The sequence below is a fragment of the Lepus europaeus genome, chromosome 20, assembly GCF_033115175.1.
Source record: "Lepus europaeus isolate LE1 chromosome 20, mLepTim1.pri, whole genome shotgun sequence".
Taxonomy (NCBI): domain Eukaryota; kingdom Metazoa; phylum Chordata; class Mammalia; order Lagomorpha; family Leporidae; genus Lepus; species Lepus europaeus.
This window is the reverse complement of record NC_084846.1, coordinates 5,857,025-5,884,654: the sequence shown is the minus strand read 5'-3', so window position 1 is coordinate 5,884,654 and position 27,630 is coordinate 5,857,025. Positions and strand designations below refer to the sequence as shown.

General features: G+C 64.2%; 2 protein-coding genes across 6 annotated transcripts; both read left to right on the top strand.

Annotated features, from left to right (window-relative positions):
- The first annotated feature begins 1,210 nt into the window (after window positions 1–1,210).
- ECSIT (ECSIT signaling integrator) lies at window positions 1,211–14,266 on the top strand. 5 transcript variants are annotated; one of them, XM_062178799.1, is made up of 10 exons: window positions 1,211–1,320; window positions 1,632–1,726; window positions 6,286–6,471; window positions 10,757–10,872; window positions 11,455–11,872; window positions 12,171–12,394; window positions 12,877–12,934; window positions 13,026–13,174; window positions 13,339–13,396; window positions 13,710–14,266. In XM_062178799.1, exons 3-10 carry the CDS (start codon window positions 6,348–6,350, stop codon window positions 13,952–13,954), a joined length of 1,392 nt encoding a protein of 463 aa, XP_062034783.1. In that variant the 5' UTR covers window positions 1,211–1,320; window positions 1,632–1,726; window positions 6,286–6,347; the 3' UTR covers window positions 13,955–14,266. The 5 variants fall into 5 exon arrangements, with proteins under 5 accessions (XP_062034783.1, XP_062034788.1, XP_062034786.1 ...); XM_062178804.1 differs by having other exon boundaries at window positions 1,213–1,320; window positions 12,171–12,247; window positions 13,291–13,396; window positions 13,710–14,263; XM_062178802.1 differs by lacking the exon at window positions 6,286–6,471 and adding an exon at window positions 1,924–1,986 and having other exon boundaries at window positions 1,215–1,320; window positions 13,291–13,396; window positions 13,710–14,260.
- Window positions 14,267–14,364: 98 nt separating this feature from the next.
- ZNF653 (zinc finger protein 653) lies at window positions 14,365–26,593 on the top strand. Its single transcript, XM_062178250.1, has 9 exons — window positions 14,365–14,657; window positions 18,471–18,514; window positions 19,268–19,483; window positions 22,809–23,423; window positions 23,510–23,681; window positions 23,773–23,884; window positions 24,900–25,014; window positions 25,953–26,052; window positions 26,142–26,593. The coding sequence occupies exons 1-9, from the start codon at window positions 14,365–14,367 to the stop codon at window positions 26,317–26,319; spliced, it is 1,845 nt and encodes a 614-aa protein (XP_062034234.1). The 3' UTR covers window positions 26,320–26,593.
- The last annotated feature ends 1,037 nt before the right edge of the window (window positions 26,594–27,630 follow it).

Here is a 27,630-nt window from a genome sequence, read left to right as displayed (position 1 = left end):
GGGAGACCCGGATGGAGCTCCTGGCTCCTGGCTTCAGATCAGCTCAGCTGCAGCTGTTATGGCCATTTGGGGAGTGAACCAGTGGATGGAAGACCTCTCTCTCTCTCTCTCTCTCTCTCTCTCTCTCTCTCTCTCTGCCTCTGCCTCTCTGTAACTCTGACTTTCAAGGAAAAAAAAAAATAAAGACAAATGAAAAGCTTCCCACAGAGGCAGGCGTTTGGTTTACTGGTTTAGATGCCCCCATCACACACCAGTGTGCCTGGGTCAGACCCCAGCTCCAGCTCCTGAGTCCACTTCCTGCTAATGCAGACCCTGGCTCAGCGACTGGGTTCCTGCCACCCATGTAAGAGACCCAGAGGGAGCTCCCAGCTCCCAAGCTCTGGTCATTGTAGGCATAGTGCAGCCACGGATGGGCGCGTTCTCTCTAGCAAATATATAATTTTTTGTGCAAAACAAAAATAAGAAGTGGGCAGTGGACCGAGTGAATGTGACTGCAGTCTCTCTCTCTCTCTCTCTCTCTCTTTTTTTTTTTTTTTTGACAGGCAGAGTGGACAGTGAGAGAGAGAGACATAGAGAAAGGTCTTCCTTTACCGTTGGTTCACCCTCCAATGGCTGCAGCGCGGCCGGTGCACCATACTGATCCAAAGCCAGGAGCCAAGTGCTTATCCTGGTCTCCCATGGGGTGCAGGGCACAAGTACTTGGGCCACCCTCCACTGCACTCCCGGGCCACAGCAGAGAGCTGGCCTGGAAGAGGGGCAACCGGGACAGAATCCAGCACCCCGACTGGGGCTAGAACCCGGTGTGCCGGCGCCGCTAGGCGGAGGATTAGCCTGTTGAGCCACGACGCCAGCCTGTGACTGTGGTCTCATCCAGTTGCAGTCCACTTACCACAGGGCAGATAGCCAGAGGCATGAGCCCAAGTCTGTGAGCTGCGGGGAGCAGGGGGCCTGCCCATCCTCACCCTGGGTAGCTCTAACCAAGCCAGCCGGGAGGTGCGGCAGAGCCTTGAATCTACCTCTGCCTAGGCTGCCTCGGGGCTCCTGAGCTGGGCCAATCTCACGCTGAGAAGCTGCCCAGAGGGGTCCCCTGCCCCCTGCTCGGAGCAGACCCAGAGTGGAGCATTGCAGAGAGGAGGCGGGACAAGTCAGGCACGCCCCCTCCAGTGCCCCGCCCCCTGCACCTGGCGAGGCCGAGCCGCCCAGAAGTCAGGACTCAGAACGACAGGGAGGAACAGCCGTGGCCATCGTGCCGTGGCCCCCATTACACCTGAGGCATCTGCTCTCCTCCCTCTCGGTGTCACCACGACCTGAGACACGGGGGTAGGTGATGGGGGGCTGCACACCCAAGGAACCCACACGCTGTGTGTCTCACACACACACTCGCGGGCACGGCCTCCTCTGGTAGACGCTGAGGAGCACACAGCCAGCATCACTGCCCCTACGGTGACCGTTCACGTCCCCCTTCCCCGGGTCGCCCAGACTTTCCAAGTCCCCAGGTCGCGGGAGCCGCTCACCGTCTTAGGGGCGTGGTCTGTCTCGTCATGGAGCGGGTGATTCTCCTTCCTATTGGTGCTTCTCCACATGTGGGCGGGACCTACAGAAACCAACGTTCGTGATTTGCTGTCTCCCAGGCGGCCCCGTGACCCGGAAGCTCTGGTAGCCAACATGGCGGCGCCCAGCGGCGAGACGGAGCCGGGCCGGCGTTCGCGGCCGGCAGCGTGAGTAGGTAGGTGGCGCGTGGGATTTGCTGGCTTCCAGGGTGTTCCACTTCGGGCCCGGCAGGGCGGGCTGGCGAGCTCAGAAGGAGTCGGCTCCATAGAGCCAGGGCGCCATGACCTTTTGGGGTGGGGGGCGGGGACCTGACGGGAAAGGTTGTCTGCGTGGTGCCCCGCGGCCTCACGCTCCGAGTCTCCCATCTGGTAGAAGACCTCTCGTGTGCAGAGACCTGGACGGCCAGAGGCGGCTCCCAGAAGGAGGGAGAAGCAGGTGCGCAGTCTCTGGGACTGGAGTAAACTTGGCCTTGGTTCAGAAACAACGTACCCGGGCCCTGCGTACGGGTGAAGCTGGCCTGGGACTCCCCCATCCCAGGTGGGCACGGGTTTGTGTCCTGGCTGCTCCACTTTTTTTTTTTTAAAGATTTATTTATTTATTTGAAAGGCAGAATTGCAGACAGAGAGAGGTCTTCCACCAGCTGGTTCTCTCCCCACTTGGCTGCATCGGCCAGAGCTGGGCTGATCTGGAGCCAGAAGCCTGGAGCTCCACCCGGGTCTCCCACGTGGGTGCAGGGGCCCAAGGACTTGGGCCATCCTCCACTGCTTTCCCAGGCCATGGCAGAGAGCTGGATCGGAAATGGAGCAGCCAGGACTCGAACTGGCGCCCATATGGCCAGGGCTTTAACCCACTGCACCACAGTGCTGGGCCCTAATTTATACTAATGTATTTTTATTTTTTTTTTTTAAGATTTAATTTGCAAGGTAGAGTGTCAGAGAGAGAGAAAAATCTTCCATCCACCAGTCACCCCCCACATGGGTGGCAGGAAACCAAGTACTTGGGCTGTCAGCGGGTACCTCCCAAGTGCAGAACAGGAAGCTGGATCTGATGTTCAGATCAGCCTGGACCAGACTGGCAGTTTGATAATAGATGCTGCTGCCCCAAGCATTGGCTTAGCCTGCGGTGCCACAGTGCCTCCAATGTGTGTGTGTGCGCGCGCGTGTGTGTGTTTTAAGATTTGTTTGTTTGAAAGGTAGAGGCAGAGCAAGAGCAAGAGAGAGAGAGAGAGAGAGCGGGGGGGGGGGGGGGTCTTCCATCCACTGGTTCACTCCCCAGATGGCCGCAACAGCTGAAACTGAGCCAATTCGAAGCCAGGAGCTAGGAGCTCCATCCGGGTCTCCCATGCAGGTGCAGGGGCCCAAGGACTTGGGCCATCCTCCACTGCTTTCCCAGGCTACAGAAGAGAGCTGGATCAGAAGTGGAGCAGCCGGGACTCGAACCAGCACCCACATGGGATGCTGACACTGCAGGCAGCAGCTTGACCTGCTATGCCACAGTTCCGGCCCCAAAATGTGTATTTTTAAAAGCCCCCTCCATGGGGAGAACTGGCGAGAAACTCATAAGGGCAGGAGCTCATAGATTGTAGAGGGGGAGAAATGGGTGCGTTTGGGTGCATTTGCAGCTGGTCACCCGGGCCGGTTGATGGATTGTGTGGGCAGGGGCAGGGCTCTCTGAACCGACTCCTCGGTGTGTGCGCTGAGCACTGGCAGTGGTGGTGCCCTTGGCTTGGAGCCAGAGGAGCACGTTCATGCTGGCGTGTCAGTTTGGAGCCAGTTGGAGTGTGAGACGGCCGGGTGCGTGCCGGAGGGGCAGGTCGGTGTGCGAGCTGTCGCCACGTGGCTGGGTTAGGGCCAGGATTTTGTGTTTCTGGTAACCCTGCCTCCCAGGGTTTTAACAGGAAGCTGGGATCCGGAGCAGAGCTGGGACGCAAGCCCACGCACTCGCTTATGGGATGCCAGTGTCCCAACCGGGGGGCTTACCTGCTAGGCCATGGAGTAAGGCTTCAACCCCAGCTGCATATTGGAGCCATTAGGGTTCTGGTGCCTGGGCAGCTGTGGCGCTGCAGGTGTAGCTGCTGCTTTGGGGGTGCCAGCGTCCCACATGGGAGTGCCTGGCTCCAGTCCCGGTTGCTCTGCTTCTGATCCCACTTCCTGCTGGTTGTGCACATCCCGGGGGGTGGCAGAGAAGGGCTGAAGTACTTGAGTCCCTGCGACCCATGCGGGAGGCCCCAACACAGGTCTGAGCTCCTGGCTTTTGCAAGCATCTGGGGCAGTGAACCAGTGGATGCAAGATCTCTCTCTCTCTCTCTCTCTCTCTCTCTCTCCCCCATTCTGACTTTCAAATAAATAATTAAAAAAATAAAATCCTGATGCCTGGGCCCCCCTCCAGACAGTCTGCATATCTGGATGTGGCCCGGGTTAGGGGATTTTTCAGGGCTCCCAAAATGAGTGCAATGGGAGCAGACTTTAAGAACCACAAGGGGAGGGGGAGGGGGAGGACCTTCCATCTGCTAGATCATTCTCCAGATGTCCTCGCGACCCAAGGGCCAGGCCAGGCCAAAGCACCCAGGCTGCCTTCTGCTGCTTTCCCAAGCCAGCAGGGAGCTGGACCGGAAGTGGAGCAGCCAGAGCCTGAACCAGCACCCATACAGGACCCTGGCATCACAGGCTGCAGCTTCCCCCACTCTGCCACAGTGCCACCCCCACGTAGACATCAGAGAGGTGGAGCACGAGTTAGAGGGATCCTGGGCCAAGGTGGGAGCCACCAGAGAGGGCTTAAATGGTGACAGACAGGGTCTGGAAACTTCCCGGTTCATTCTGTGGAAGCCAGCGCTCACTAGCCCGGTGGCACGGCCAGGCAGATGCTGCAGGGAGACCACAGGCCCATCCTGTGAGGGGCACGGGTGCGAGTGTCTGCACGACCACAGGGCATTTACGTTAGGGACGCAAGGTTAGGTTGACACCTGAAAACCAGCTAACAGGCTCCGCGTGTCAGCAGAACGAGGGACAAAATCCAGTACCCCTCCCGATGAAAACACTGCACACAGCAGCAGGGGAGGGGTCTTCCCCAGCCCCAAGAGCCCCAGCCGATGCCGGTGCGCCCGTGAGGGCCCAGTGCTCGGGAGGCTGTGCTCAGCGCCTCTTCCACCTGGTGCTGGAGGCTGCAGAGAGGAAGAAGAAAGGAAAGGCGGGCAGACCGCGAGGGCAGGAGGTCGGCCTCTGTGCAGCGCTGTGTCCCGTGTGGAAAATCCCCCGAGTCCACGGAAAACGTGTTCACTAACCAACACACCCAGCCTGGCTCCAGGACACAGCGTAGACTCAAATTCTGTTTCCATCCACTAGCAGTGAACAATGCAAAGATAAAACCAAGACGGTTCCATGTCTTCATGAAGAATAAGATACTTAGGACTAAATTATTTAGGGGTTGGTGCTGTGGCGCAGTGGGTAAGGTGCCGCCTGCAGTGCCGGCATCCCACATGGGCACCGGTTCGAGTCCCGGCTGCTCCACTTCTGATCTAGCTCCCTGCTAATGCCCTGGGAAAGCAGTGGAAAATGGCCCAGGTGCTTGGGCCCCTGCACCTGTGTAGGAGACTTGGAGAAAGCTCCTACCTCCTGGCTTCGGATTGGTGCAGCTCTGGCCATTGTGGCCATCTGGAGAGTGAACCAGTGGACGGAAGACCTCTCTACCTCTGCTTCTCTGTAACTCTGCCTTTCAAATAAATTAATAAATCTTAAAAAAAAAGACTAAGTTATTTAAGGACCTAAACATTGAAAATTATAATCCACTGTGTTTTTTTGTTTGTTTTTATTTTTATTTATTTATTTTTGACAGGCAGAGTGGATAGTGAGAGAGAGAGAGAGAAAGGTCTTCCTTTTTGCCATTGGTTCACCCTGCAATGGCCACTGCGGCCGGCGCATCTCGCTGATCCGAAGCCAGGAGCCAGGTGCTTCTCCTGGTCTCCCATGGGGTGCAGGGCCCAAGCACTTGGGCCATCCTCCACTGCACTCCCGGGCCACAGCAGAGAGCTGGCCTGGAAGAGGGGCAACCGGGACAGAATCTGGCGCCCTAACTGGGACTAGAACCCGGTGTGCCGGCGCCACAAGGCGGAGGATTAGCCTAGTGAGCCACGGTGCCGGCCTTATTTGTTTGTTTTTAAAGATTTTTTATTTATTTATTTGAGAGGTAGAATTACAGATAGAGGGAGAGACAGAGAGAAAGGTTCCTGGTCTCCCACATGGGTGCAGGGGCCCAAGCACTTGGGCCATCCTCCACTGTTTTCCCAGGCTACAGCAGAGAGCTGGATTGGAAGAGGAGCAGCCGGGACTAGAACCGGCGCCCATATGGGATGTTGGCGCCACATGGTGCCAGCCCCTATAATCCACTGTTGAGATAAAGCAGACTTAACTAGACATCTGTGTTCACGGGTCACAGGACAATACTGTTCAGATACCAGTAATCCCCAATTTGATCTAAAGTCTGGAGCTGGCATTTTTACAGGAATTGACAGCTGATTATCAAGTTGATTTTTTTTTTAAGACTTATTTATTTATTTGAGAGGTAGAGTTACAGAGAGGGAGAGAGAGACAAAGATCTTACATCCGCTGATTCACTCCCCAAATGGCTGCAACAGCTGGAGCTGGGCCGATCTGAATCCAGGAGCCAGGAGCTGCTTCCGGGTCTCCCAAGCAGGTGCAGGGGCCCAAGGACTTGGGCCATCTTCCACTGCTTTCCCAGGCCACAGCAGAGAGCTGGATTGGAAGAGGAGCAGCCGGGACTGGAACCGGCGCCCATATGGGATGCCTGCTGGTGCCACAGGTGGAGGCTTAGCCTGCCGTCACCAGAGAGAAGGCCGGCGGCTGGGCGGAGAGGAGAGGCAGAGGACGGAGCGCCTCAGGGCAGCCGCCTGTTTGAACTCCGCAGGTTTGTAAGGGAGCCTCTCCCTCTTCTCCAGGACAAAGGATGGGGAGTCCTAGGGGAGGGTTTGTTGGGTGAAAATTAGCAAATTCCTCCCCAGATTTGCTGGGAGTAGGGGCTTCCCTTAGGGCGTCTGAGAAGGTTTCATTGCCCTTGTTATCAGGTCAGGTAACCCCTTTGGTCCTGAGAGACAGAGTTCTGGGCGCTTTCCTGGACGGAAGGCTGGGACCACCTGGGAGGTTATCAGGGTGTGAGCAGGACACTGGTGTGCAAAATGCTGGGCTTCAGGCCTGTCTCCCCTGCCTCACACACACAGGCTACATCTCTGACCTCCTCCCTAGCACTCCTGCAGCGCCACAGCGCCAGCCCTCAGGTTGATACTGAATGGTGTGGGGCCCGGAACAGCCAGAGCGATCAGGAAGTAGAATGGAGTCTGAAGACTCAAAAGTTTCTGATGTCGAAGCCTACCACAGAGCCACAGTAATCAGAACAGTGCGGTCCTGGCCCAGGACGCGAAGGACAGCTCAGCAGGCGAGAGCTGGGGGTGCAGAGTAGACTCAGGTTTACACTCAGGGAGGGCGCCAAGGGTGAGGGCCGGTTTCCTCATCATAGTTCCAGCTACACCCTACAGACACCCAGGCGACGTGAACCCTTCCCTCACACCGTACGTGGTATCCGAGCTAGATCACGGATGTAGGTGCAGGCGCTGTAAGTCTCAGAAGAAAATGTTAGGTCTGGGGCAGCTTGGGGTTCTGGTCTTACGTACCCCCAGAAAGGAGAGGCGGAAAAAGGAGACGGAGACCGACCTCAACAGAGACAGGCTGCTTTATTGGAAGCAAAGAGGTTGGCAACAGTCGTCTTGTGAAGAGTCCACGCACTGGGCGCATTTGGGACTCAGGTTTTACCCGGTTACGAGGGAATTTGCCACGGGGTGGGGTGGGGGTGTAGAAGGCAGCTGGCAGAAGAGTAGGGGGCTCTTTGAAGTCCTGGTGCTGTGGCGTAGCAGTAAAGCTGCCGCCTGCAGTGCTGGCATCCCATATGGGTGCTGGTTTGAGTCCTGGCTGCGCCACTTCCCATCCAGCTCTCTGCTGTGGCCTGGGAAAGCAGTAGAAGATGGCCCAAGTCCTTGGACCCCTGCACCTGCGTGGGAGATCCGGAAGAAGCTGCTGGCTCCTGACTTCAGATCGGCGCAGTTGTAGCCAACTGGGGAGTGAACCAGCGGGCGGAAGACTTCTCGGCCTCTGCCTCTCTGTATCTCGGCCTTTCAAATAAAGAAATCTTTTTTAAAAAAATGAAGTCTTTGGGAATGTCCCCCTTATCAGTTTCATAGCTGCTCTGTGCATCTTATTTTCCCATTTGCATTGGGAGGAGTGGAGAAGTCTGGTCAGGCACCCAGGAGCTCAACAAAAGGGAGGATGGGGGATGGGAGGGGGAAGGAGGGGAAACGTGCCACAAGTCCTTTAGGAAACAGCAAGTCCTCGTGAGCATGGGCTGGGCAGACCACTGCCGCTGGGGGAGTAAAGGCAAACTGGACACAGTGCGCATGATAACATCCGGGGAACAAAAGGCAACGCGCAGAATGGGGAAACTTTGTGAATCGCAAGGGCTTAGTACCCAGAATATGAAAGAATTTTTTATTTATTTATTTATTTATTTATTTATTTATTTTGACAGAGTGGATAGTGAGAGAGAGAGACAGAGAGAAAGGTCTTCCTTTTGCCGTTGGTTCACCCTCCAATGGCCGCTGCGGCCGGCGCATTGTGCTGATCCGAAGCCAGGAGCCAGGTGCTTCTCCTGGTCTCCCATGGGGTGCAGGGCCCAAGCACTTGGGCCATCCTCCACTGCACTCCCTGGCCACAGCAGAGAGCTGGCCTGGAAGAGGGGCAACCGGGACAGGATCGGTGCCCCGACCGGGACTAGAACCCGGTGTGCTGGCGCCGCAAGGCGGAGGATTAGCCTAGTGAGCCGCGGCGCCGGCTAAGATGTATTTATTTATTCAAAAGGGAGAGTTACTGGCAGGTGCCATGGCTCACTAGGCTAATCCTCCGCCTTGCGGCGCCAGCACACCAGGTTCTAGTCCCGGTCGGGGCACCGATCCTGTCCCGGTTGCCCCTCTTCCAGGCCAGCTCTCTGCTGTGGCCCGGGAGTGCAGTGGAGGATGGCCCAAGTGCTTGGGCCCTGCACCCCATGGGAGACCAGGAGAAGCACCTGGCTCCTGCCATCGGATCAGCGCGGTGCGCCGGCCGCAGCGCACCTACCACGGCGGCCATTGGAGGGTGAACCAACGGCAAAAGGAAGACCTTTCTCTCTGTCTCTCTCTCACTGTCCACTCTGGCTGTCAAAAAAAAAAAAAAAAAAAAAAAAGGGAGAGGTCTTCCATCCGCTGGCTACTCCCCAAATGGCTGCAAAGGCCAAGGCTGGGCCAGGCCAAAACCAGGAGCCAGGAGCTTCCTCCAGGTCTCTCGCGTGGGTGCAGAGGCCCAAGCACTTGGGCCATCTTCCGCTGATTTCCCAGGCACATGAGCAGGGAGCTTGATAGGAAGTGGAGCAGCCAGGATTCGAACCAATGCCCATATGGGATGCCAGCATTGCAGGCGGTGGCTTAACCTGCTATGCCACAACACCGGACCTAAAAAAACTCTTAAAATAGATAACTGTCGCAGTATTTTACGTGGACAAGGGTTGAAGTAGACATTTCTCCAGAGAAGATGCACACCGGCCAGTGAGCGCATGGAAGGACGCCCAGTTCATTAGGAAGATACACATCCAGGCTACGAGGAACCGCGTCTGGCACGAGCGGTGACAGGACGCAGGGAAATGGAGTCCGTGCACCTTCCTGTGAGGATTATGGGAAGGTGTTACAGCCAGGCCGGAGTCCTGCCGTTCCACAAATGGTAGCGGTACAGGGAGCCTGTGTCCCAGCAGTTTGACCCCTTCCGTCCGTGCTCGGGAAAAGCTCACACGTGGACGTCCACGGACAGCGATACCCCCACTGCCTGCCAAGTGAGGAGTGGGTAAGGGAAACGCGGTCACAGCCAAGCGATGGCATCCTTCGAGTGGTTCAGAGGCCCTGTGACACCGGCATCCCGTCCAGGGACGCCGGTTCGAGTCCTGCCTGTTCCTCTTCCGACCCGGCTTGTGAACAGCCTGCGTAGCTGGGGCCCCGCCACCGACTGGGACATGGAGTTCCTGGCTTCCGGGTTAGCCTGGTCTGGCCCTGGTTGTTGTAGATATTTGAAGTCAGCCTGTGGGTGGAAGATGGCTCCCGCTGTCTCTCTCGTTCTTCCTGTCAAATAATCATTTATTTAAATCTTCCTTTCAAATAAACAACATTTTTTTAAAAAATCACAAAATTAGCTTGTAGTGTTGGTTGTATAACACTGACTATACGTGGCTCAGTAGATTAATCCTCTGCCTGTGGTGCCGGCATCCTATGTGGGCGCTAGTTTGAATCCCAGCTACTCCTCTTCCGGTCCAGCTCTCTGCTGTGGCCTGGGAAAGCAGTGGACGATGGCCCAAGTGCTTGGGCCCCTGCACCTGCAGGGGAGACCAGGAAGAAGCTCCTGGCTCCCGGCTTCGGATCAGCACAGCTGCAGCCATTGCAGCAATCTGGGGAGTGAACCAGTGGACGGAAGGCCTTTCTCTCTGTCTCTCCCTCTCACTGTCTGTAGCTCTACCTCTCAAATGAGTAAATAAAATCTTAAAAAACTAAAATAAGAAAGCCCCACAATTTTATTTATTCTTTAAAGGGTGAGCTATATAGTATATGAATAAAACTTTTAAAATGGGGCCAGCACTGTGGCACGGCAGGCTGAGCCGTGGTCTGCAGCACCAGCCTCCCATACGGGTGCCGGTACAGATCCCAGCTGCTCCACTTCCGATCCAGCTCTCTGCTGTGGCCTGGGAAAGCAGTGGAGGATGGCCCAGGTCCTGGGGCCCCTGCACCCACATGGGAGACCCGGATGGAGCTCCTGGCTCCTGGCTTCGGCCTGGCCCAGCCCTGGCTGCCACAGGCATCTGGGGGATAGTTCAGCAGATGGAAGACCTCTGTGCTCTGCCTTTCAGATAAATAACTAAATCTTTAAAAAGAAGAGGGAGAGGGAGCAAATCCCTGGATTGTCGAAGGGCTTGGCCCAGCAGGATTGCCCCCCCCCCGCCCATGGATTGCAAGGTCACCTCGTCTGTCTTGTGGGTGAAGGGGCCCGGGTTTGGCCCCAGGGCCTGGAATGTGCGCTCTGCACGCAGGGTCCTGTCTGCCCACCAGGCTGATGCTGTCTCGTTTCTCGACCAGGTCCTGTGAGGAGCAGAGGCATGAGCTGGGCCCAAGCCGCCCTGCTGGCCCGAGGCCTCTCCAGGGGCTGGGGAGGCCTGTGCAGGGCCATCCTCAGGGGAGCCCCCTTCTCACAGGTAAACCACCAGCCGGGCATTTCCGGAGCGGAAAGAGCAAGGCCTGGCTCGGCTGGTCTGCGTCTCCCGTGGGGGTGGCGGGCACCCGGGCGCTTGGGCCATCATCCCTGCTGCCTCCCAGGGTGCGCATGCGCAGGGCGCTGGCCTCAAGCAGAGCTCTCCAACGGGAGACGCGGGCAGCGTATCTCATCCTGAGGGGCCCGGTGTGAGTCCAGCTTCCTACGGAGGGGCAGCCTGGGAGGTACCTGACGGAGTTCCTGGCTCCCGGCGTCGCTCTGGCTGACCGCCCCGGGCTGCTTACAGGCAAACACAGGCGCCCCGAGCTCTCCTGGGTGTGCACACAGGCCCCCGGCCAGGTCGCCCCTTCCTTGCCTTTGGAAGATGTCCGTGGTGGGAGTCTGCTGCAGTGGACCGCTTTGTAGCAGAGCTGTGTGGGCCAGATGTGCTTACAGCTGCCAGGGACGCGTGCACCTTTATCCCCAGATGGCCGCCCCGGCCTTCCCCTCCCCCGGCCCCACGCAGCCCCCTTGGGTTGGTAACCACAGCACCGACCTGCCACTCCAATCTGTGTCCCTTCCCCAGGTCGCTCCCCTGGCCCTGCGGGGCCTCCACCGCAGCGCTGCGGCCTGCAGCTCCGACCTGTCGCTGGTCCCTAGCCCACCCGAGTCCCAACGCAGGCCCATCAAGGTCCCGGAGCCCCACGAGGAGCTGTTCAAGCAGGCGCCGGGCGGGGAGCGCGACAAGGCCAGCTTCGTGCGGGCGGTGCGGCTCTTCGGGCAGCAGGACGTGCGCAGGCGCGGCCACGTGGACTTCATCTACCTGGCGCTGCGCAAGATGCGGGAGTTCGGCGTGCAGCGGGACCTGGCGGTCTACAACCTGCTGCTGGACGTCTTCCCCAAGGAGGTGTTCCGGCCGCGCAACGTCTTCCAGCGCATGTTCGTGCACTACCCGCGGCAGCAGGAGTGCGGCGTCGCGGTTCTAGAGCAGATGGAGCAGCACGGTGAGGCGTCCCGCTCCTGCCTCCCGGGCCTGGCTCCCTGCCCGGGGTCTGCCCGCGGACCCCATCGGCTCCGGCCCTGGCTCCCTGCCCGGGGTCTGCCCGCGGACCCCATCGGCTCCAGCCCTTCCCCGGCCCTGGCTCCCTCCCCGGGGTCTGCCCGCGGACCTCCATCGGCTCCGGCCCTTCCCCGGGGTCTGCCCGCGGACCCCATCGGCTCCGGCCCTTCCCTGGCCCTGGCTCCCTCCCCGGGGTCTGCCCGCGGACCTCCATCAGCTCTGTCTCTCTCCCGCCGGCACAGGGGTGATGCCCGACACGCAGACGGAGTTCCTGCTCACGCAGATATTCGGGCGCAGGAGCTACCCCATGCTGAAGCTGGTGCGCATGAAGCTGTGGCTCCCCCGCTTCAAGAACATCAACCCCTTCCCCGTGCCCCTCGACCTGCCCCCCGACCCCGTGGACCTGGCCAGGCTGGGCTTGCGGCACATGGAGCCCGACCTCAGCGCCAGGGTCACCGTCTACCAGGTACTCGCTCTGCCCCGCACTGGGACGGCCCCAGGGTGCCTCCCGAGAGTGCTGGCGCCGGCGAGCCCTCTGCCGCGTTCCCACCACAGCCGCTTTGCTTTCGTCGGCGAGAGCCAGAGATAGCCGTGGATTCGCCCCCCAGATGCCCAGCACAGCCGGGACTGGGCCAGGCCGAAGCCCCCAGCACTTGCCCCATCCCCCGCCGCCTTCGAGGGTCTGCTGTAGCAGGGAGCCAGGGCTGGAACCCAGGCACTCCAATTAGGGACGCAGGCCTCCCAGGCAGTGGCAACCCCGGCACCAGACAGCCACCCTTCAGCCTAGCTGGTACTGCCACTGGATAGAAGGGGGGCGGGTTTGAGAGACGTGGAGGAGGCAGGCCCAGGGCGCGGGTTCTGAACTTGCTGGGGCCCCTTCCCCTCATCTCCGGCTTCTCTGCAGGGGGTGGGGGGCTCAGGAGCTTTCTCCCCAACCCTTCCTTGCAGATGTCTTTGCCCAGTGACCCAGGAAGCCCCGAGGAGCCCGCCCAGCCCCACATTGTGGGTAAGGCTCTGACCTGGTTCCCCCTGGGCCTGCTGCGCGGTGGGCTGCAGAGCCCCTGAGCCAACACCAGGTGCTCCTGTCTCCACCGCAGGAATCCAGAGCCCCGATCAGCAGGCCGCCCTGGCCCGCCACAACCCAGCCCGGCCCATCTTCGTGGAGGGCCCCTTCTCCCTGTGGCTGCGGGACAAGTGTGTCTACTACCACATCCTCAGGGCTGACTTGCTGCCCCCCGAGGAGAGGGTGAGGTCCCGAGCCTGCCGGCCTGGGGCTCCCCGGGGCTCGTGGGAGGCGCTGGGTGGGGGCGGCTGCAGGGCCCGGGGCCTCTGAGGCTGCTAGCACCTTACTCCCTGGGGTAGGACGTGGAGGAGGTCCCGGAGGAGTGGAACCTCTTCTACCCAATGCAGCTGGACTTGGAGTACTCCAGGGGTGCCTGGGACGACTACGAGTTTGACATCGACGAAGGTAAAAACCCGGACTCCAGCCGCCCCTCAGGGGCAGCTTCCTGGGCCCAGGATCGCTCTCCCCTCCCTTCCCACATCCGTGGAGCCCCTCTGTGCTGGCCTAGTAACCCCGGGAAAGCAGGCAAGCTACATTCTGGGGGTGCCCGGGAGAGCAGGCAGCCGGGTCTGGAAGGACCAGGTGACGCCCAGGGGCTGCATGTGCAAAGGTCGGGGGCACAGGAGAGCAGACGGGAGCCCAGAGGACCTTAAAGGGTCATGGGCGCAGGGGAGCCGCCGCCGCCGCCCGAGCTCTGAGCGCGCCTCTCTCCCAACAGTGGAGGAAGGCCCCATCTTCGCCATGTGCATAGCGGGCGCGCACGACCAGGCGACACTGGCCAAGTGGATCCAGGGTCTGCAGGAGGCCAACCCAGCGCTGGCCCAGATCCCCGTGGTGTTCCGCCTGGCAGGGCCCGCCGGGGAGCTCCTGACGTCGGCAGGGCTGGAGGAGCCGCCCCCGCCGCGCCCCGAGGCCCAGGAGGAAGAGGAGGTCCCGCAGCGACAGCAGCAGGGCCAGAGCTGAGTCTGGCCGTGGACTGGTGTGCAAGCGCAGATGACCTCGGCGTGCAGTGAATAAACCTCTCCGGCCCAGGCCACCCTCCCTCCTCTCTCCCGCCGCTTCCCCTCCCCGGGTAGCCACTGATGGGGCGGCGAATCCCTAGGGTCTGTGGGCCCCAGAACCTCGGGCGGGCCCCTCTTGGGGCTGGCCCCAGACCCTCGGTCAGCTTCGCTAAGCGAAGTTAGGAAGCTCAACAGAGGCAGCCGGTGGAAAGGGGAGAGTGGGTTGGGCGCATGCGCAGGTTCCGCTCTCGGTCTCCTTTTGGCGCCGCGGGGCAGTGAGTCCGTGAGAAATATCCCGGCGGCGCGGAACAAGCGCGCCACTTCCGGCCGGGCTCCTAACAACGGGGGAGGCTGGTAACCAGGGTGGGGGGGATGGCGGAGCGGGCGCCGGAGCCCGAGGCGGAGGCTGAGGCGGGCGCAGGCGGGGAGGCGGCGGCCGAGGAGGGCGCGGCGGGCCGCAAGGCGCGGGGCCGGCCGCGGCTCACGGAGTCGGACCGGGCCCGGCGGCGGCTCGAGTCCCGGAAGAAGTACGACGTGCGGCGCGTGTACCTGGGCGAGGCGCACGGGCCCTGGGTGGACCTGCGGCGCCGCAGCGGCTGGAGCGACGCCAAGCTCGCCGCCTACCTCATCTCGCTGGAACGCGGCCAGCGTAGCGGCCGCCACGGGTGAGGGGGCCCGCCGAGGGAGGGAGGGCGGGCGCGAGGGAGGAGACGCCCCCGGCCCGGGCCCCGCCCCTCCGGCCCGAGGCCCCGCCCCCGGCACCTGTGAGCCCCGCCCAGGGGCCCCGCTGCCGGCCCGGCTCTGGGGCTGCGGGGCCGGGGACGCGCCTGGCCCGAGGCCCCGCCTCCTGCCGCTCCGACCGCCCAATCCCAGCGTGCGCCCGGGCTCTCGGCCCCGCCCCCGAGGGCTCTGGCTGCCCAATCCGGGGGCCGGCCCTGCCTCCAGGCGTTCTAATTACCCAATCCCCGGGGGGCGGCCCCGCCCCCGAGGCCTCCGCCTCCTGCGTACCTGCCGGACCCTCGCGCCTCACCGGTGTGTCCGTCAAAGCCCCCACGTCTGGCCTGGGACTTTGGACACTGGGGGGGTCACCGAGCCGCGCCCCGGCAGGGGCTGCTGCGTGTGGCTCTACCCCGCCATCCCGGCGGCACGCACCGCTCGCGGCTTGGACCGCATTCCCCTGGCCCCTGGGGAGGCTGTCCGGGGAACAGCAGGTCACGGAGCGGCCGGAGGCCTTCGCAAAGTCTGACTCGGGATGGGGTAGCGTTGGTGGAGTTTCCCTTCCCCGCCGTAGCTGTGGTTGAAGCAGCGGAGAGCCAAGGACGGTGCCTGGGGAGCCCCCACTTAGCGGTCGCTGATGGACAGGTCTTCCCCTCTTGCAGGCAGGTGCTGCTTGGAAGTCCTTGGTCTGGCCTGAGGGTCCAGCCACAGCCAGGTCTCCCTGGGTTACAGCCGCCCCCTCGCTGGGAGGGCCAGCCTGGCGCTCTCTCTCGTGGGCAGCGGGGATGCCTTGGGCAGAGCCGTGTCTATGGCAGGCAAAAAACAGGAGTAACTGACCCAGCACGGGAGGGAAGAGCGGGGTCAGCAGTGAGCGCTGGAGTTTAGATAGGGCTTCAGCGGGGCCACGGCGCCGACCCGGAGGAGGCCAAGGAAGCTGCGCACATATACGGGGTAGGGGGAGGACAGCCCGTGCGAAGGCCCTGAGGCAGCACCCTGGTGGGCACCAGGGTGAGCCAGGCGGCCTGCGTGGCTGGTGCAATGCGTGTGGGCGGGGGGAGGAGGAGACTCGGGTGCTGCCGCCCGGCGAGGTGGGGGCCCTGGCAGGAATTCTCACTTTTCTTCGGTGCGGGATTTTGAACACAGGAGTGGTTTGCGTTTTTATTTATTTATTTGAAGAAAGAAAGAGGCCTTCCATTCACTGGTTCACTCCCCCAGATGCCTGCAAGCGCCAGGGCTAGGCTAGGCTGAAGCAAATTCGGGGCTCTCACGTGGTTGGCAAGGACCCCACTGTTGGAGCCGTCACCTGCTGCTTCCCAGCGTGCGCGTGGGCACAGGCTGGAGTCAGGAGTGGGGCCGGGACTCGAACCCAAGCACTCCAGTGTGGGACGCGGGGGTCCCAAGTAAGCATCGCCATCGCCCTGCCAGACGCCCGCTCGCGGGCGGGCTCAGGAGGCGTGGGCGGGGTGATTGGAACAGGGCTGCCCAGGGCTCGCTAGCCGACAGGGCTGGTGGCAGCCGTGAGGGGACTCGCTCGCTCTGCTCTCTGGTTCTCTGTGTGTCGCTGAATATTTGGCCACGGTTAAAACTGCGAACAAAAAAGAGGAACATCGAGGGTCATACTCACCTGTGCACTGAGACAAGGGGCGGCGAGGGTGGGGGCTGGCATAACAAGAAGGCTGTCATGGTCCCACACTGCGGATGGGGACACTGAGGCACGGGCGGTGTGGTCATTTGTCCGCGGTCACGGAGCCTGCTGCCGTGGCACAGGAGAGGAAGGGCCAGGCTGGGTGGCAGGGAGGGACGGGAGGCAGGGCAGGGCAGGTGCAGGTGGCGCTGGGTGGCCAGCGAGGGGTCAGGCGCCCCCCACCCGCCCACCAAGCAGATCCTGCAGCTGTCCTGAGGCAGGAGGTCAGGCAGTGCCCCCAGCGTGGTCCTGGGCTCGCCTGGGCCTTGCCTTCCTCAGACAGGAGGTCGGGGCGCTGGGCGTGGGGCAGGGGGGCCCCAGAGCGCAGGTGTTTGGCTGGGCCTGGCTGGCCTGCAGGCACTTAGGGTCTGCTGGGCAGGACCTGGGGCGGGGACAGCGCAGGTGCTGAGGCGGCTCTGTGAGCTTCCTCTTCCTCTTCCTGGGGAGCGCAGGACCTGAAACCTTGCAGCTGAAAACCACACACAGCTTTCGTCTCGTGAGTCTGCGGTCAGGAGCCCAGCACCTTCTCCCGCCGGGTCCTCCCTCAGGGCCCCGTGGGGCTGAGACCAAAGTATTGCCCAACGGCTAGAGCCCAGCGCTGGGACGGCCAATCCTAGAAGCCGCTCTCAGTCCCTGCCTCGTGGCCCGGCCCCCACCCCTCAGGTCCCCACTGCCTATTTGAAAGGCAGAGAGGGAGGTGGAAGTCTTCCTTCGGCTGACTTACTCCTCAGATGGCTGGAATTTGCCAGGTTGGAGCCCAAAGCCCAGAGCTCCATCCCGGCCTCCATGGGCGTGGCAGGGACCCGAACCCTTGGACCATCCTTCACTGCCTTCCAGGCGCATAGCAGGGAGCTGGATAGGAAGTGGAGCAGCTGGGACTCAGATGCCCACGTCACAGGCGGCGGCTCCTCCACAGCTGTTTTTTTTTTTTTTTTTTTTTTTGACAGGCAGAGTGGACAGTGAGAGAGAGAGAGACAGAGAGAAAGGTCTTCCTTTTGCTGTTGGTTCACCCTCCAGTGGCCGCCGCGGTAGGCGTGCTGCGGCCGGCGCACCGCGCTGATCCAAAGCCAGGAGCCAGGTGCTTCTCCTGGTCTCCCATGGGGTGCAGGGCCCAAGCACTTGGGCCATCCTCCACTGCCCTCCCGGGCCACAGCAGAGAGCTTGCCTGGAAGAGGAGCAACCGGGACAGAATCCGGCGCCCCCACTGGGACTAGAACCCCGTGTGCCAGCGCTGCAAGGCGCAGGCCCAAAGCTGTTCTTAAGGAGCCCCTGCTGGCACCAGGCTATGCTTGATGCAGTGGGAGCCACGCCCACCTCAGCAGGAGAGGATTCCTGGTCATCCCTCTGTGCCCTGGGGGTCTCTGGCTCCCCAGGTCCTTGTATGGCACAGTAGCGTTTGCATGGAGCCCGTGCCCACCTCTGCCCCGCGGCGCCTGCAGGGTCAGGGCAGTGTGCGTGGCTGCCGCTCTCTGCCGCTTGGGGCGTCATCTCAAGAACACGAGGTTTGTGCGTGGTCACTAACATGCAGGTTATTTATTTATTTATTTTTAACATCCGTGGCCTGTGATTGGTTGGGCCCACAGGTGCAGCTACGAGCATCCCCAGGGCATAGTAGGTGTAGGGGCCGTCTTGGAATTCTGCCTGCCACCCTGGCTTTCCATACCCTCTTTTTTAAATTTATAAATTAAAAATTTGGTTCATTCTCCAAACGTGCCAGGGCTGAGCCAGGAGCCAGGAGCCAGGAACTCCACCTGGGCCTCCCAGGTGGGAGGCAGGGACCCAAGTACTTGCACCCTCACTGCTGCCTCCCAGGGTGAGCAGGGAGCTGGAACCTGGGCCCCCCGATGTGGGATGTGGGCGCCCCGAGCAGCCCCATGCCCACCCCGTCCCCCCTTTCCTGACATCTCCAGTCGCCGACCGCGGGGACCCAGGGCACGCGGTGTCACCTGCTCCGGGAGATGGGTGATGCCCTGGTGTCAGTGCTGCTGCTGGGGCCGGGACGGGCAAACAGGCGCTCAGACCCCTCCCAGAGCCGGGCAAGCCCTCCCTCCACCCTCACCACCTCTCTCTGTTGCAGGAAGCCTTGGGAGCAAGTCCCCAAAAAGCCAAAGCGGAAGAAAAGTGAGTGGCGCTGCAGCCCCGAGGGAGGTGGGGAGCGGGGAGCCGAGGGAGGAAGCCAAGCGGCCGGGCACCTGCCTGCAGCCACCCAGCTGGAAGCAGGCCCGGCCTCACCATGCCCACCCCTCTGCAGCCCCTGCTCTGTGGGCCAGGCCCCCTGGCGGCATGAGGGACACAGGGGCACAGCGGGCAGGACGTCCCTGCTCCTGGGGAGCCGCTGGGACCAAATAACCACAGGTGGTGTCCAGGTGCTGCTGTGGAGTGAGGACAGCAGCAGTGCCCGGGCGACAGGTGGCCCCTCGAGGGAGGGCTCCTGGGCGGAGAGGCCTGGGTGAAGGGGAGGGAACGGGGCAGAGCCTGTGCAAAGGCCCTGTGGCAGGCCCTCCCCCCCTTGCTTGAGGAAGGTGAGCCATGAGGCCACGTGGCCGGAGGCAAGAGACAGGGAGAGTGGGAGGAGGCGGTGCGAGAGCCTTGTAGGCCGCGAGCCGGGTGGGTCCCGAGCACGGGAGGAAGAGGACCGGCCTCTGGATTGCACGGGCAGCTGCAGGGGACGGACAGGGCTAGGGGCTGAGTGCTGGAGCCGGGTGGCTGGTCGGGACCAGGGGCGACGATGAAGATGGCTGTAACAGCAGCAAGCCGCCTGCAAGCGCCGCCCCCCTGCGAGGCACTGGCTCCGAGCCCCCCCCAGCCTCAGTTTCCCCCTCTGTAAAGTGGGCGCAGGCCCGGCTCAGCGGCCGCCCCGCCCCATGTCTGCAGGGCGGCGCCGCAACGTGAACTGCCTGAAGAACGTGGTGATCTGGTACGAGGACCACAAGCACCGCTGCCCCTACGAGCCGCACCTGGCCGAGCTGGACCCCACCTTCGGCCTGTACACCACGGCCGTGTGGCAGTGTGAGGCCGGCCACCGCTACTTCCAGGACTTGCACTCGCCCCTGAAGCCGCTGAGCGACTCGGAGCCCGACAGTGACAAAGGTGGGCGTCCACATGAGGGGCAGGGGGAGGCGGCTGCCAGGGGCCCTGCTGGGGCCGAAGGTGGGCGGGCGGGCAGCCAGGGCTGAGCCCGTGCTGGCAGGCCGCGCGGAGCAGGTGGCGTCCCGGCTGGCGGGGGAGGCAGGGCTGAGAGGCGGTCCAGGTGGGGCCCTCGCCCACGGCCACCCCGCGGCGCCTCGGCTCATCTCTCCTGCTTGCCACTGCCCGCTCTTTGTGCCCCGCTGCAGACCCTGCCCACAGTCACGCTGACCCCCCCGCCCCCCCCCCCAGCCTTGTCATGAGCCCAGTTGGTGGCTGAGGAGCCCGGGGCCCCACGAAGACCATGTGGCCCGTCTGGTGACGAGGCCGACTGGCTGGCTGGCGGCGGCACCCTGAGGCGCCCCCTGGCACCGCGGCCCAGCTTCGGCTGCCAGATCCGGGCCCTCAGGAGTGAGCACCGTGATCCGCTAGCCGGGCCTGCCAGCCCTGCCCCCCAGCCACACCCCTCTCCGGCCCTGAGCCAGCCAGGGGGCCTCTGCCAGGCTGTGGGAGCCCGGGGTGCATGGCTGTTTCTGTCCCCCCTGTTGGTGCCAGGCGAAGAATCCAGTGTCAGTTGCAGGGGCGGCCCCCGGCCCTGCCCCAACTCACTCGGTGCCCTCCCCCCTCCCGGGGGCCCCAGGGGGTTCAGCCACCTCCCCGGGGGCTCTGGGGGTTCAGCCACCTCCCCGGAGGCCCCGGGGGGCTCCGCCACCTCTGTAGATTGCAGGACTCTTGTTATCCTCATCCTTCTGCCCCCCCCCCTTCCAGGCCCTCAGGAGCAGGCCTGGTTTAGGGCTGGGGGATCTCTGGCCTGGGGCATCACCATAGTAGTGGCCCCCTGCACCCCCTACTGTGTGAACGCTGCCCGCGTATTTACCCATTAAAGGCCCACAGCACCCCTGAGGCGGCCGTGGCAGGGACGGGGGAGGGAGGGAGAGAATCTTCCATGCACTGATTGCCTCCCCACATGGCCCCAGCAAGCAGGGCTGGCCAGGCTGAAGCCTCCAGCCAGGAGCTCCGTCCAGGTCTCCCACACGGTGGCAGGGGCCTGAGTACTTGGGCCTTCACCTGCCGCCTCCCCGGGCGCATTAGCAGGAAGCTGGAGCAGAAACGAGGCGCCGGGACGCCAGAGGCGCTCTGCCGTGGGCCGCAGGTGCCCCCGCTGGTGGCCGCGCGCGCTGCATCCCGACGCCCGCCCGCACCTGCAGGGCACTGGGCCAAGAGCCGCTCGCTGACTCCCACAGGCGCTCACCGAGGCCCCCATTAGTGGAGCCTGCATTCTAGGGAAGCAGTTCACAGAGTGAGAGGTGCAGCGCCAGCACACTGCGGGGAGGGGTCCTGAGGGAGCAAGCCGGGGCGGGGGCGCGATCGAGGGAAGGAGGTTCAGACCGAGCGCATCGCAGGTGCAAAGGCCCAGAGGCTCGAGCCTGCCCGGTGTCTCTGAGCAGGAAGGAGGTGACAGCAGGGGCAGGTGAGATGGGGCGTGGCCATGGTGGGAGGGACAGTGGCCCAGGGCGTGGCAGCTGCTGAGCCGACTCAGCCCGGCTCTCTAGACCTAACGGGGGTCTGGTTCCTGCAGATACACAAAATCCCGCGTGCCCGACCCGCACGCTGCCTTGCATCCGGAGACCCAGGTTCCTTCCTTCCTTCCCGTGGCTCCGCCTTCTCCTGGGTCCTCCCTGGCTGGCTGCAGGGACACGCCCACTCACAGCTCATTGGCTGGGTCCCAGCCCCATGGCCACACCTCCCCGCAGGGGCTGCTGGGGAGTGTAGTCCGTCTGGGTGCCGGCAGGAAGAAATAGGTTTGGGGAGCAGCCAGCCTCTTTGCCAGGAAGTGATGAGACCCAGGAGAAGGGACTGCCCGGGTCTCGCAGGGGCCCTCGGGCCGTGGCCCGCGGCTGCAGGGGAGCCCGGTTGCTCCGCGGCTGCAGGTTTTGCTGACAGATTGGGAGTGGGTGTTTGACAGAGTCCAGGACAGACCCCGGGCTTTGGCCCAAGCCACTGGAAGGTCAGAGCTGCCGTCTGCCTAGACGGGGACGCCCGTGGGGGCGCCGAAAGGAAGACCCAGAGCCCACGGGGAGCAGTGGAGGAGGCCCAGGGCCTCGCGGCAGGTGCGGGCAGGAACTGTGCACAGGCAGTCTCCCGCCATGGGCGGCGGGGCCGCAATAAAAACCCGCCAGGCGGCCCCCTGTCTGCGGTTCCAGGTCCTCAGAGGCAGCCGGCCGCGGGTAGAAAGTATCGGAGAAGACGCGTTTGTTTGCGCTGAGCGCCGGGGTGCACCCCTGGTTGTTACCTAACCGGCGCGACGCCGCTGTCTCCGCAGCCTTTATGTTGCCTTGGGCGTTATCCAAGGCCCCAGAGGTGACTGGGGCGCCCGGGAGGCCCGAGGCGGGGGACGAGCAGACACCCGGGGTTCAGAGGCAGAGCCTGCGCCTGCGTGGTCGTCAGTGTCCACGGGCTATTCAGGACCCAACCTCCCCAGGGTGCAGAGGACTGTACGTTTGTCCCCGGTTCCTGGCACGGAGCCCCAAACCCTTGGAACGTCCCGAGTGCCAGGAGGGGTTTTTGCTGTTCATGATGAGCCTCTTTCCCAGGGAGGCCCCTTGGGACACCCCTGACTCTGTGCCAATGAGCGCCAGGCTGGGAGTGCCCGGCCCCACCCCCGCCTCCAGGGCCTGGACAGTGGCCCGAGACCAGGGCACAGGACCTTTTGAGCCGTGGGGTTCAGAGAGTTCCCGGTTGGTGGAAGCCCCCACGTGGGCTCGGAAGCTCCGTGGCTGCCGGGCCCTTGTCCCTGCTTCTCTCGCGTGGCTACCGCTGGGCGGAACTCGTTACAGCGACGCTGACCGGACAGGGCACACCTGTCAGTTCTCTGAGGAAGGGGTCCAGGAGCTCCCACCTTCTGTCCCGTCCAGGACTCGCAGCTGCTGTCTGAAGCGGGGGGTGCGTCCTGCGCGCCCGAGCCCTCCGTGAGTGGGCTCTCATGCTAGCTCCGTCGAGACGGCGTCCACGGGGAGCTGGTGGATCGACGGGGGACTGGCCGGGAACTGATCTAGTGGGGGCGGAGACTCAGAGGAGCCTCCCAGGCCTGCGAGAGCCATGGAGTCCTGGCAGGAGCGGCCAGGGGGCGCCCAGGAGCCGCAGGGAGATCCCAGCGTGGGACTGAGAAGTGACTGCGGCTTTGGGCGTCGAAGGGGTCGCAGTGCCCAGCCCCCCGGCCAACCCTCAGCCAGTAGCGGCGGCGGCCTGGGCCCCGGTCCTCACCGCCCTTTCTCGGCTCTCTCCACAGTGGGCAATGGCCTTGCGGCCGGCAGCTCTGACTCCTCCGGCTCCGGCTCCGGCTCCGACTCGGAGGAGCCCCCGGAGGGCCAGCCGGCCAAGGCCTCGGCGGCGGCGGCGGCGGCGGTCACCCCCACCAGTCCGGTGGGCAGCAGCGGGCTCATCACTCAGGAGGGCGTGCACATCCCCTTCGACGTCCACCACGTGGAGAGCCTGGCCGAGCAGGGCGCCCCGCTGTGCCCCAACCCGGCGGGCAGCGGGCCCGAAGCCCTGGAGACAGTGGTGTGCGTGCCGGTGCCCGTGCAGGTGGGCGGGGGCCCGGGCGCCCTGTTCGAGAACGTTCCCCAGGAGGCGCTGGGTGAGGTGGTGGCCAGCTGTCCCGTGCCCGGCATGGTGCCTGGGTCACAGGTGATCATCATCGCGGGCCCCGGCTACGATACCCTCACAGCCGAGGGCATCCACCTGAACATGGCGGCCGGCAGCGGCGCCCCCGGCGGCGGCCTGGGCGAGGAGGTGCCCTGCGCCATCATGGAGGGCGTGGCGGCCTACACGCAGACGGAGCCCGAGGGCAGCCAGCCGGGCGCCACGGACGCTGCCGCCGTCGCGGACATCGAGACCAAGAAAGGTCTGGGGGGGCGGCCTCTGGCGGTGGGGGGGGGGCAGGGCGAGGAGTGGCCCTGGGTGGACGCCCGGTCTGTGCCCGCCCCATAGAGAAGGAGGACCTGTACATGCTCAAGAAGGAGGAGCAGCCGGCCCCGGCGCTGGCCGAGCTGGCGGCCACCGTGCCCGAGAGCGCGCAGCCCGAGGCCGAGGCGGACGGCGAGGAACTGGAGGGCGGGGCCATGTCAGCCATCATCTATGAGATCCCCAAGGAGCCTGAGAAGTGGGTGCCGGGCGGGGCCTGGGCGGGGGCCCCACAGCCTGCCTGGTACGTGGGAGCCCTGATGCCGGGGTCCCTTCTCCCCCACCCCCAGGAGGCGGCGCAGCAAGCGGGCGCGGGTGACGGACGCTGACGGCCTGCTGGAGATGTTCCACTGTCCCTACGAGGGCTGCAGCCAGGTGTACGTGGCCCTCAGCAGCTTCCAGGTGAGGCCACCCCGCTGCAGCCAGAGGCTCGCGGAGAGGCGCCCCTGGCCCGTGACCCACGACCCTGCGCCCCCATCCGGCGCCAGATGTCACCTGCTGCCCTCGGGGCCCCTGCCCCCCCACCTTCCCATACTGCCCTGGGGCTCCGTCCCTATACCCCCCCTTCCCATACTGCCCTCGGGGCCCCTGTCCTGCCGCCGCAGCCAGCCAGGGGCTCTTCCCACACAGCCCAGGTGTGGCCACCTCACCCCACCCAGTGGCTCCCACAGGCTCCCTCTCCCTGGGCACTTTGAGCGCAGCTGCACTCGGAGGCCCCCCCGGCCTCCCAGGGCCACTCCACTGTGCAGAGCTCATGGCCCCAGGACGGACACAGGGTCTTGTCACAGCTGCACACCTGCCAGGCAGGCGGCACGAGCAGGCCTTTGCGTCTGAGCCCGTGCTGTGGGTCCAGCTGCTCCACTGAGTGAGGACTGGAAAGGAAAGCAATGGACAAAGCAGGAATTCCAGGGCGGTGGAGGGCCTGGCGAAGACCCCGCTGCATGGCTCAGCCCTGGGGCCCGGTCCTAGCCCTGCCGCTGCCCGTCTGTGAGACCCTGGCCGGTCACTGGGCCCAGCCCTGCTGCTGCCCGTCTGTGAGACCCTGGCCGGTCACTGGGCGCAGCCCTGCCGCTGCCCGTCTGTGAGACCCTGGCCGGTCACTGGGCCCAGCCCTGCCGCTGCCCGTCTGTGAGACCCTGGCCGGTCACTGGGCCCAGCCCTGCCGCTGTCCGTCTGTGAGACCCTGGCAGGTCACTGGCCTGTTTCCCTATCCACAGACATGGCGAATGGTGGGCTCTTGGAGTGTGGAGGCCCCGGCACAGGCCTGGCTTGTAGTAGGTGCTCAGCAAAGCCCTTAGGCGGTGCCTCTGGGAGTCGCTGAGCTGGGCGAGGTCTCCCAGCTACGCTCACCTGTCCCCGCCTTTGGGAGCCCCTGGGGTGGACCCACAGTGCCTACTCCCGCCCCTCTCTCCCCCAGAACCACGTGAACCTCGTGCACCGGAAAGGGAAGACCAAAGTGTGCCCTCACCCAGGCTGCGGCAAGAAGTTCTACCTGTCCAACCACCTGCGGCGGCACATGATCATCCACTCAGGTCCGGCGCCGTGCTCGCTGCCCTCGGCGGCTCTGTGTGTCTTCGTTCAGATTTTATTTCGTTATTTGAGAGGCAGAGACAGAGAGAGAGGGAGAGACAGAGAGGTCTCCCATCCGCTGGTTCACTCCCCACATGGCCGCAACGGCCGGAGTTGGGTGAATCCGAAGCCAGGAGCCAGGAGCTCCGTCCGGGTCTCCCACGCGGGTGCAGGGGCCCCAGGACTTGGGCCATGGTCCACTGCCTTCCCAGGCCACAGCAGAGAGCTGGATGGAAAGAGGAGCAGCCGGCCCATGAGGGATGCCGGTGCCGCAGGCGGAGGCTTAGCCTACAACACCACAGCGCCGGCCCCTCAGTGCCTTAGACGTCAAGTGTAGGGGTGGGTGCTGTGGCACAGTGAGGAAGGCGCCACTTGGGACAGCCACACCCCACACCGGAGTGTCTGGGATTAAGGCCCCCCCTCCATGTCCCAGCCAGCTCCCTGCGCATGCGCACCTTGGGAGGCAGCTGGTGATTGATGGCTCCAGTCCTGGGGCCCCTGCGCCCTCGTGGGAGACGCAGATGGAGCTCCTGGCCCAGCCCTGGCTCTTGCGGGCGCCACAGGCACTTGGGAAGTGAACCCGCAGATGGGAGATGGCCGTGTGTGTCTGCGCTTCCAATAGATCAGTCTTAAGAAAGAAAAGTCCCGAGGCGCCGGCCAGGGCTGGCATCTCCGCCCTCCGGCCACGGGCAGGTCCCACGCAGGTTCCAGGGCAGAGCAGGAGCAGTGAGGCACCTCCGGGTGAGCGCGCTTTCAGCCGATTTATTTTATCTGTTTGGAAGGCAGAGGTGCCCTTCCCAAAAGCCCACAGCAGCCTGGCCTGGCCGGGGCTGGGCGGGGCCGAAGCCAGGGGCCCCGCCCCGGCCCCGGCGCCCTCAGCCCCGCGTCGCCGCCCCCTCAGGTGTCCGGGAGTTCACCTGCGAGACCTGCGGCAAGTCCTTCAAGAGGAAGAACCACCTGGAGGTGCACCGGCGCACGCACACCGGCGAGACGCCCCTACAGTGAGTGCCCGGCCGCCCCGACCTCTGCGCGCGCCCGCCCCCGCCCCCGCCCGCGCCCAGCCCCCACCGCTCTGCCGCCGCCCCCGCAGGTGCGAGATCTGCGGGTACCAGTGCCGGCAGCGCGCCTCGCTCAACTGGCACATGAAGAAGCACACGGGCGAGGTGCAGTACAACTTCACGTGCGGGCGCTGCGGCAAGCGCTTCGAGAAGCTGGACAGCGTCAAGTTCCACACGCTCAAAAGCCACCCGGACCACAGGCCCACCTGACCCGCGCGCCGCCCGCCCACCCCTATTTATTCGTTCGGACACCACGCCCGCCCGGGCCTGCCCCGCCGGAGCCCAGGGCAGCAGCCGCGGGGGCCGCCCGGAACCGCGGGCCGGAAGGAGGCGCCCCCGCCGCGCCCCAGGGCTGGGACCCCCACCCCCACCCCGGGAGGGTCCTCCCACCTCACCCGGTCACGTCCCCGGCTCCAGAGCTGGCGCCAGGAGCCGGGCTGCTGGAACTGTGTCAAGAGCGGAGGGAGAGATTAAAGTGCGAGAAAGGAGGTGCCCCTCCCCTAGGCCTGGCTGATTGGAGGGGCTGGGGGCCCCACCCTGCGCCTGCACCAGCTCGGCACCTGGGCTTGGCCCCGCTCCCGCCCGCTCCATGTGGGGAGCCCACGAGGTCACCAGGCGTCTCCCAGGAGCCCGTGTCCACCCCTGATCCCGCAGACCCCGCGCCCGCCCCCGGAGGAGCGGGGGAGATGTTAAGGAAGCCCTTAGCTGGGGGCGCCGTGCAGGGCAGGGGTCTCAGGGAGGTGGCCTTCACGCAAAGACCAGGGTGACCAAGAGGCTCGGCCCCCGGAGGCAGCTTTGGGGGCGTGGATCTCGGGCCGAGGAGCAGCCAGTGCCTGGGGCCCCGCGGTGGAAGCGGCTCGGCGTGTTCCTGGAACGGGAGGCGAGGGGAGGCGGGCTGGCCCCATTCCCCGGAGGAGCATGCTGAGGCTGCCGCCTCCCGCGAGCCGTCAGGGACCAGGGCGGGGAGGGGCTCGAGGCCGCCAGGGGGCGCACGAGCCGCGTGGGCCCGGGTGGCCGCAGCCGCGAGTCCGGGCACGTGCCCCAGGCAGCCCCGCGGCGCCACGCGCGGAATGGCCCCGCCGGCCTCGCGCCAGCTCCGCCTCGGTTTCCGCCGGGGCCCTGGGCTGAGTCCGCGGGGAGCGGAAGGCGCGGCCCCCCGCCCCGGGCCGTTCCCATGGGAACCGCGGCGGGGGGCTGCGGGCCCGGAAGGAGCCCGGCTGCCGGCACAGCTCTCCCTCCGCGACCGGAGCCCGGAGGAGCACGGGGCGGGGGTCCTCTCGCGATCCCCCCGCCGCGAGCCCGAGAGGGGCCACCCGGGGACCCGCAGCGCCACCGCCCCGGCTGCGCGGGCCGCCGAGATTGGCCCTGCGCCTCCGTCCGCGCGGCGGCCCCCAGTGCTGCGCGCGCTCCCATTGGCTGCATCTCCGGGGCGCCTTCCGGCGATTGGTGCTCTCGAGGGCCGGCCCTGATTGGCCAAGCCAGGCTGTCGTCTCTGCTGTCGCCTCTCGGGGCCGTGCAGGG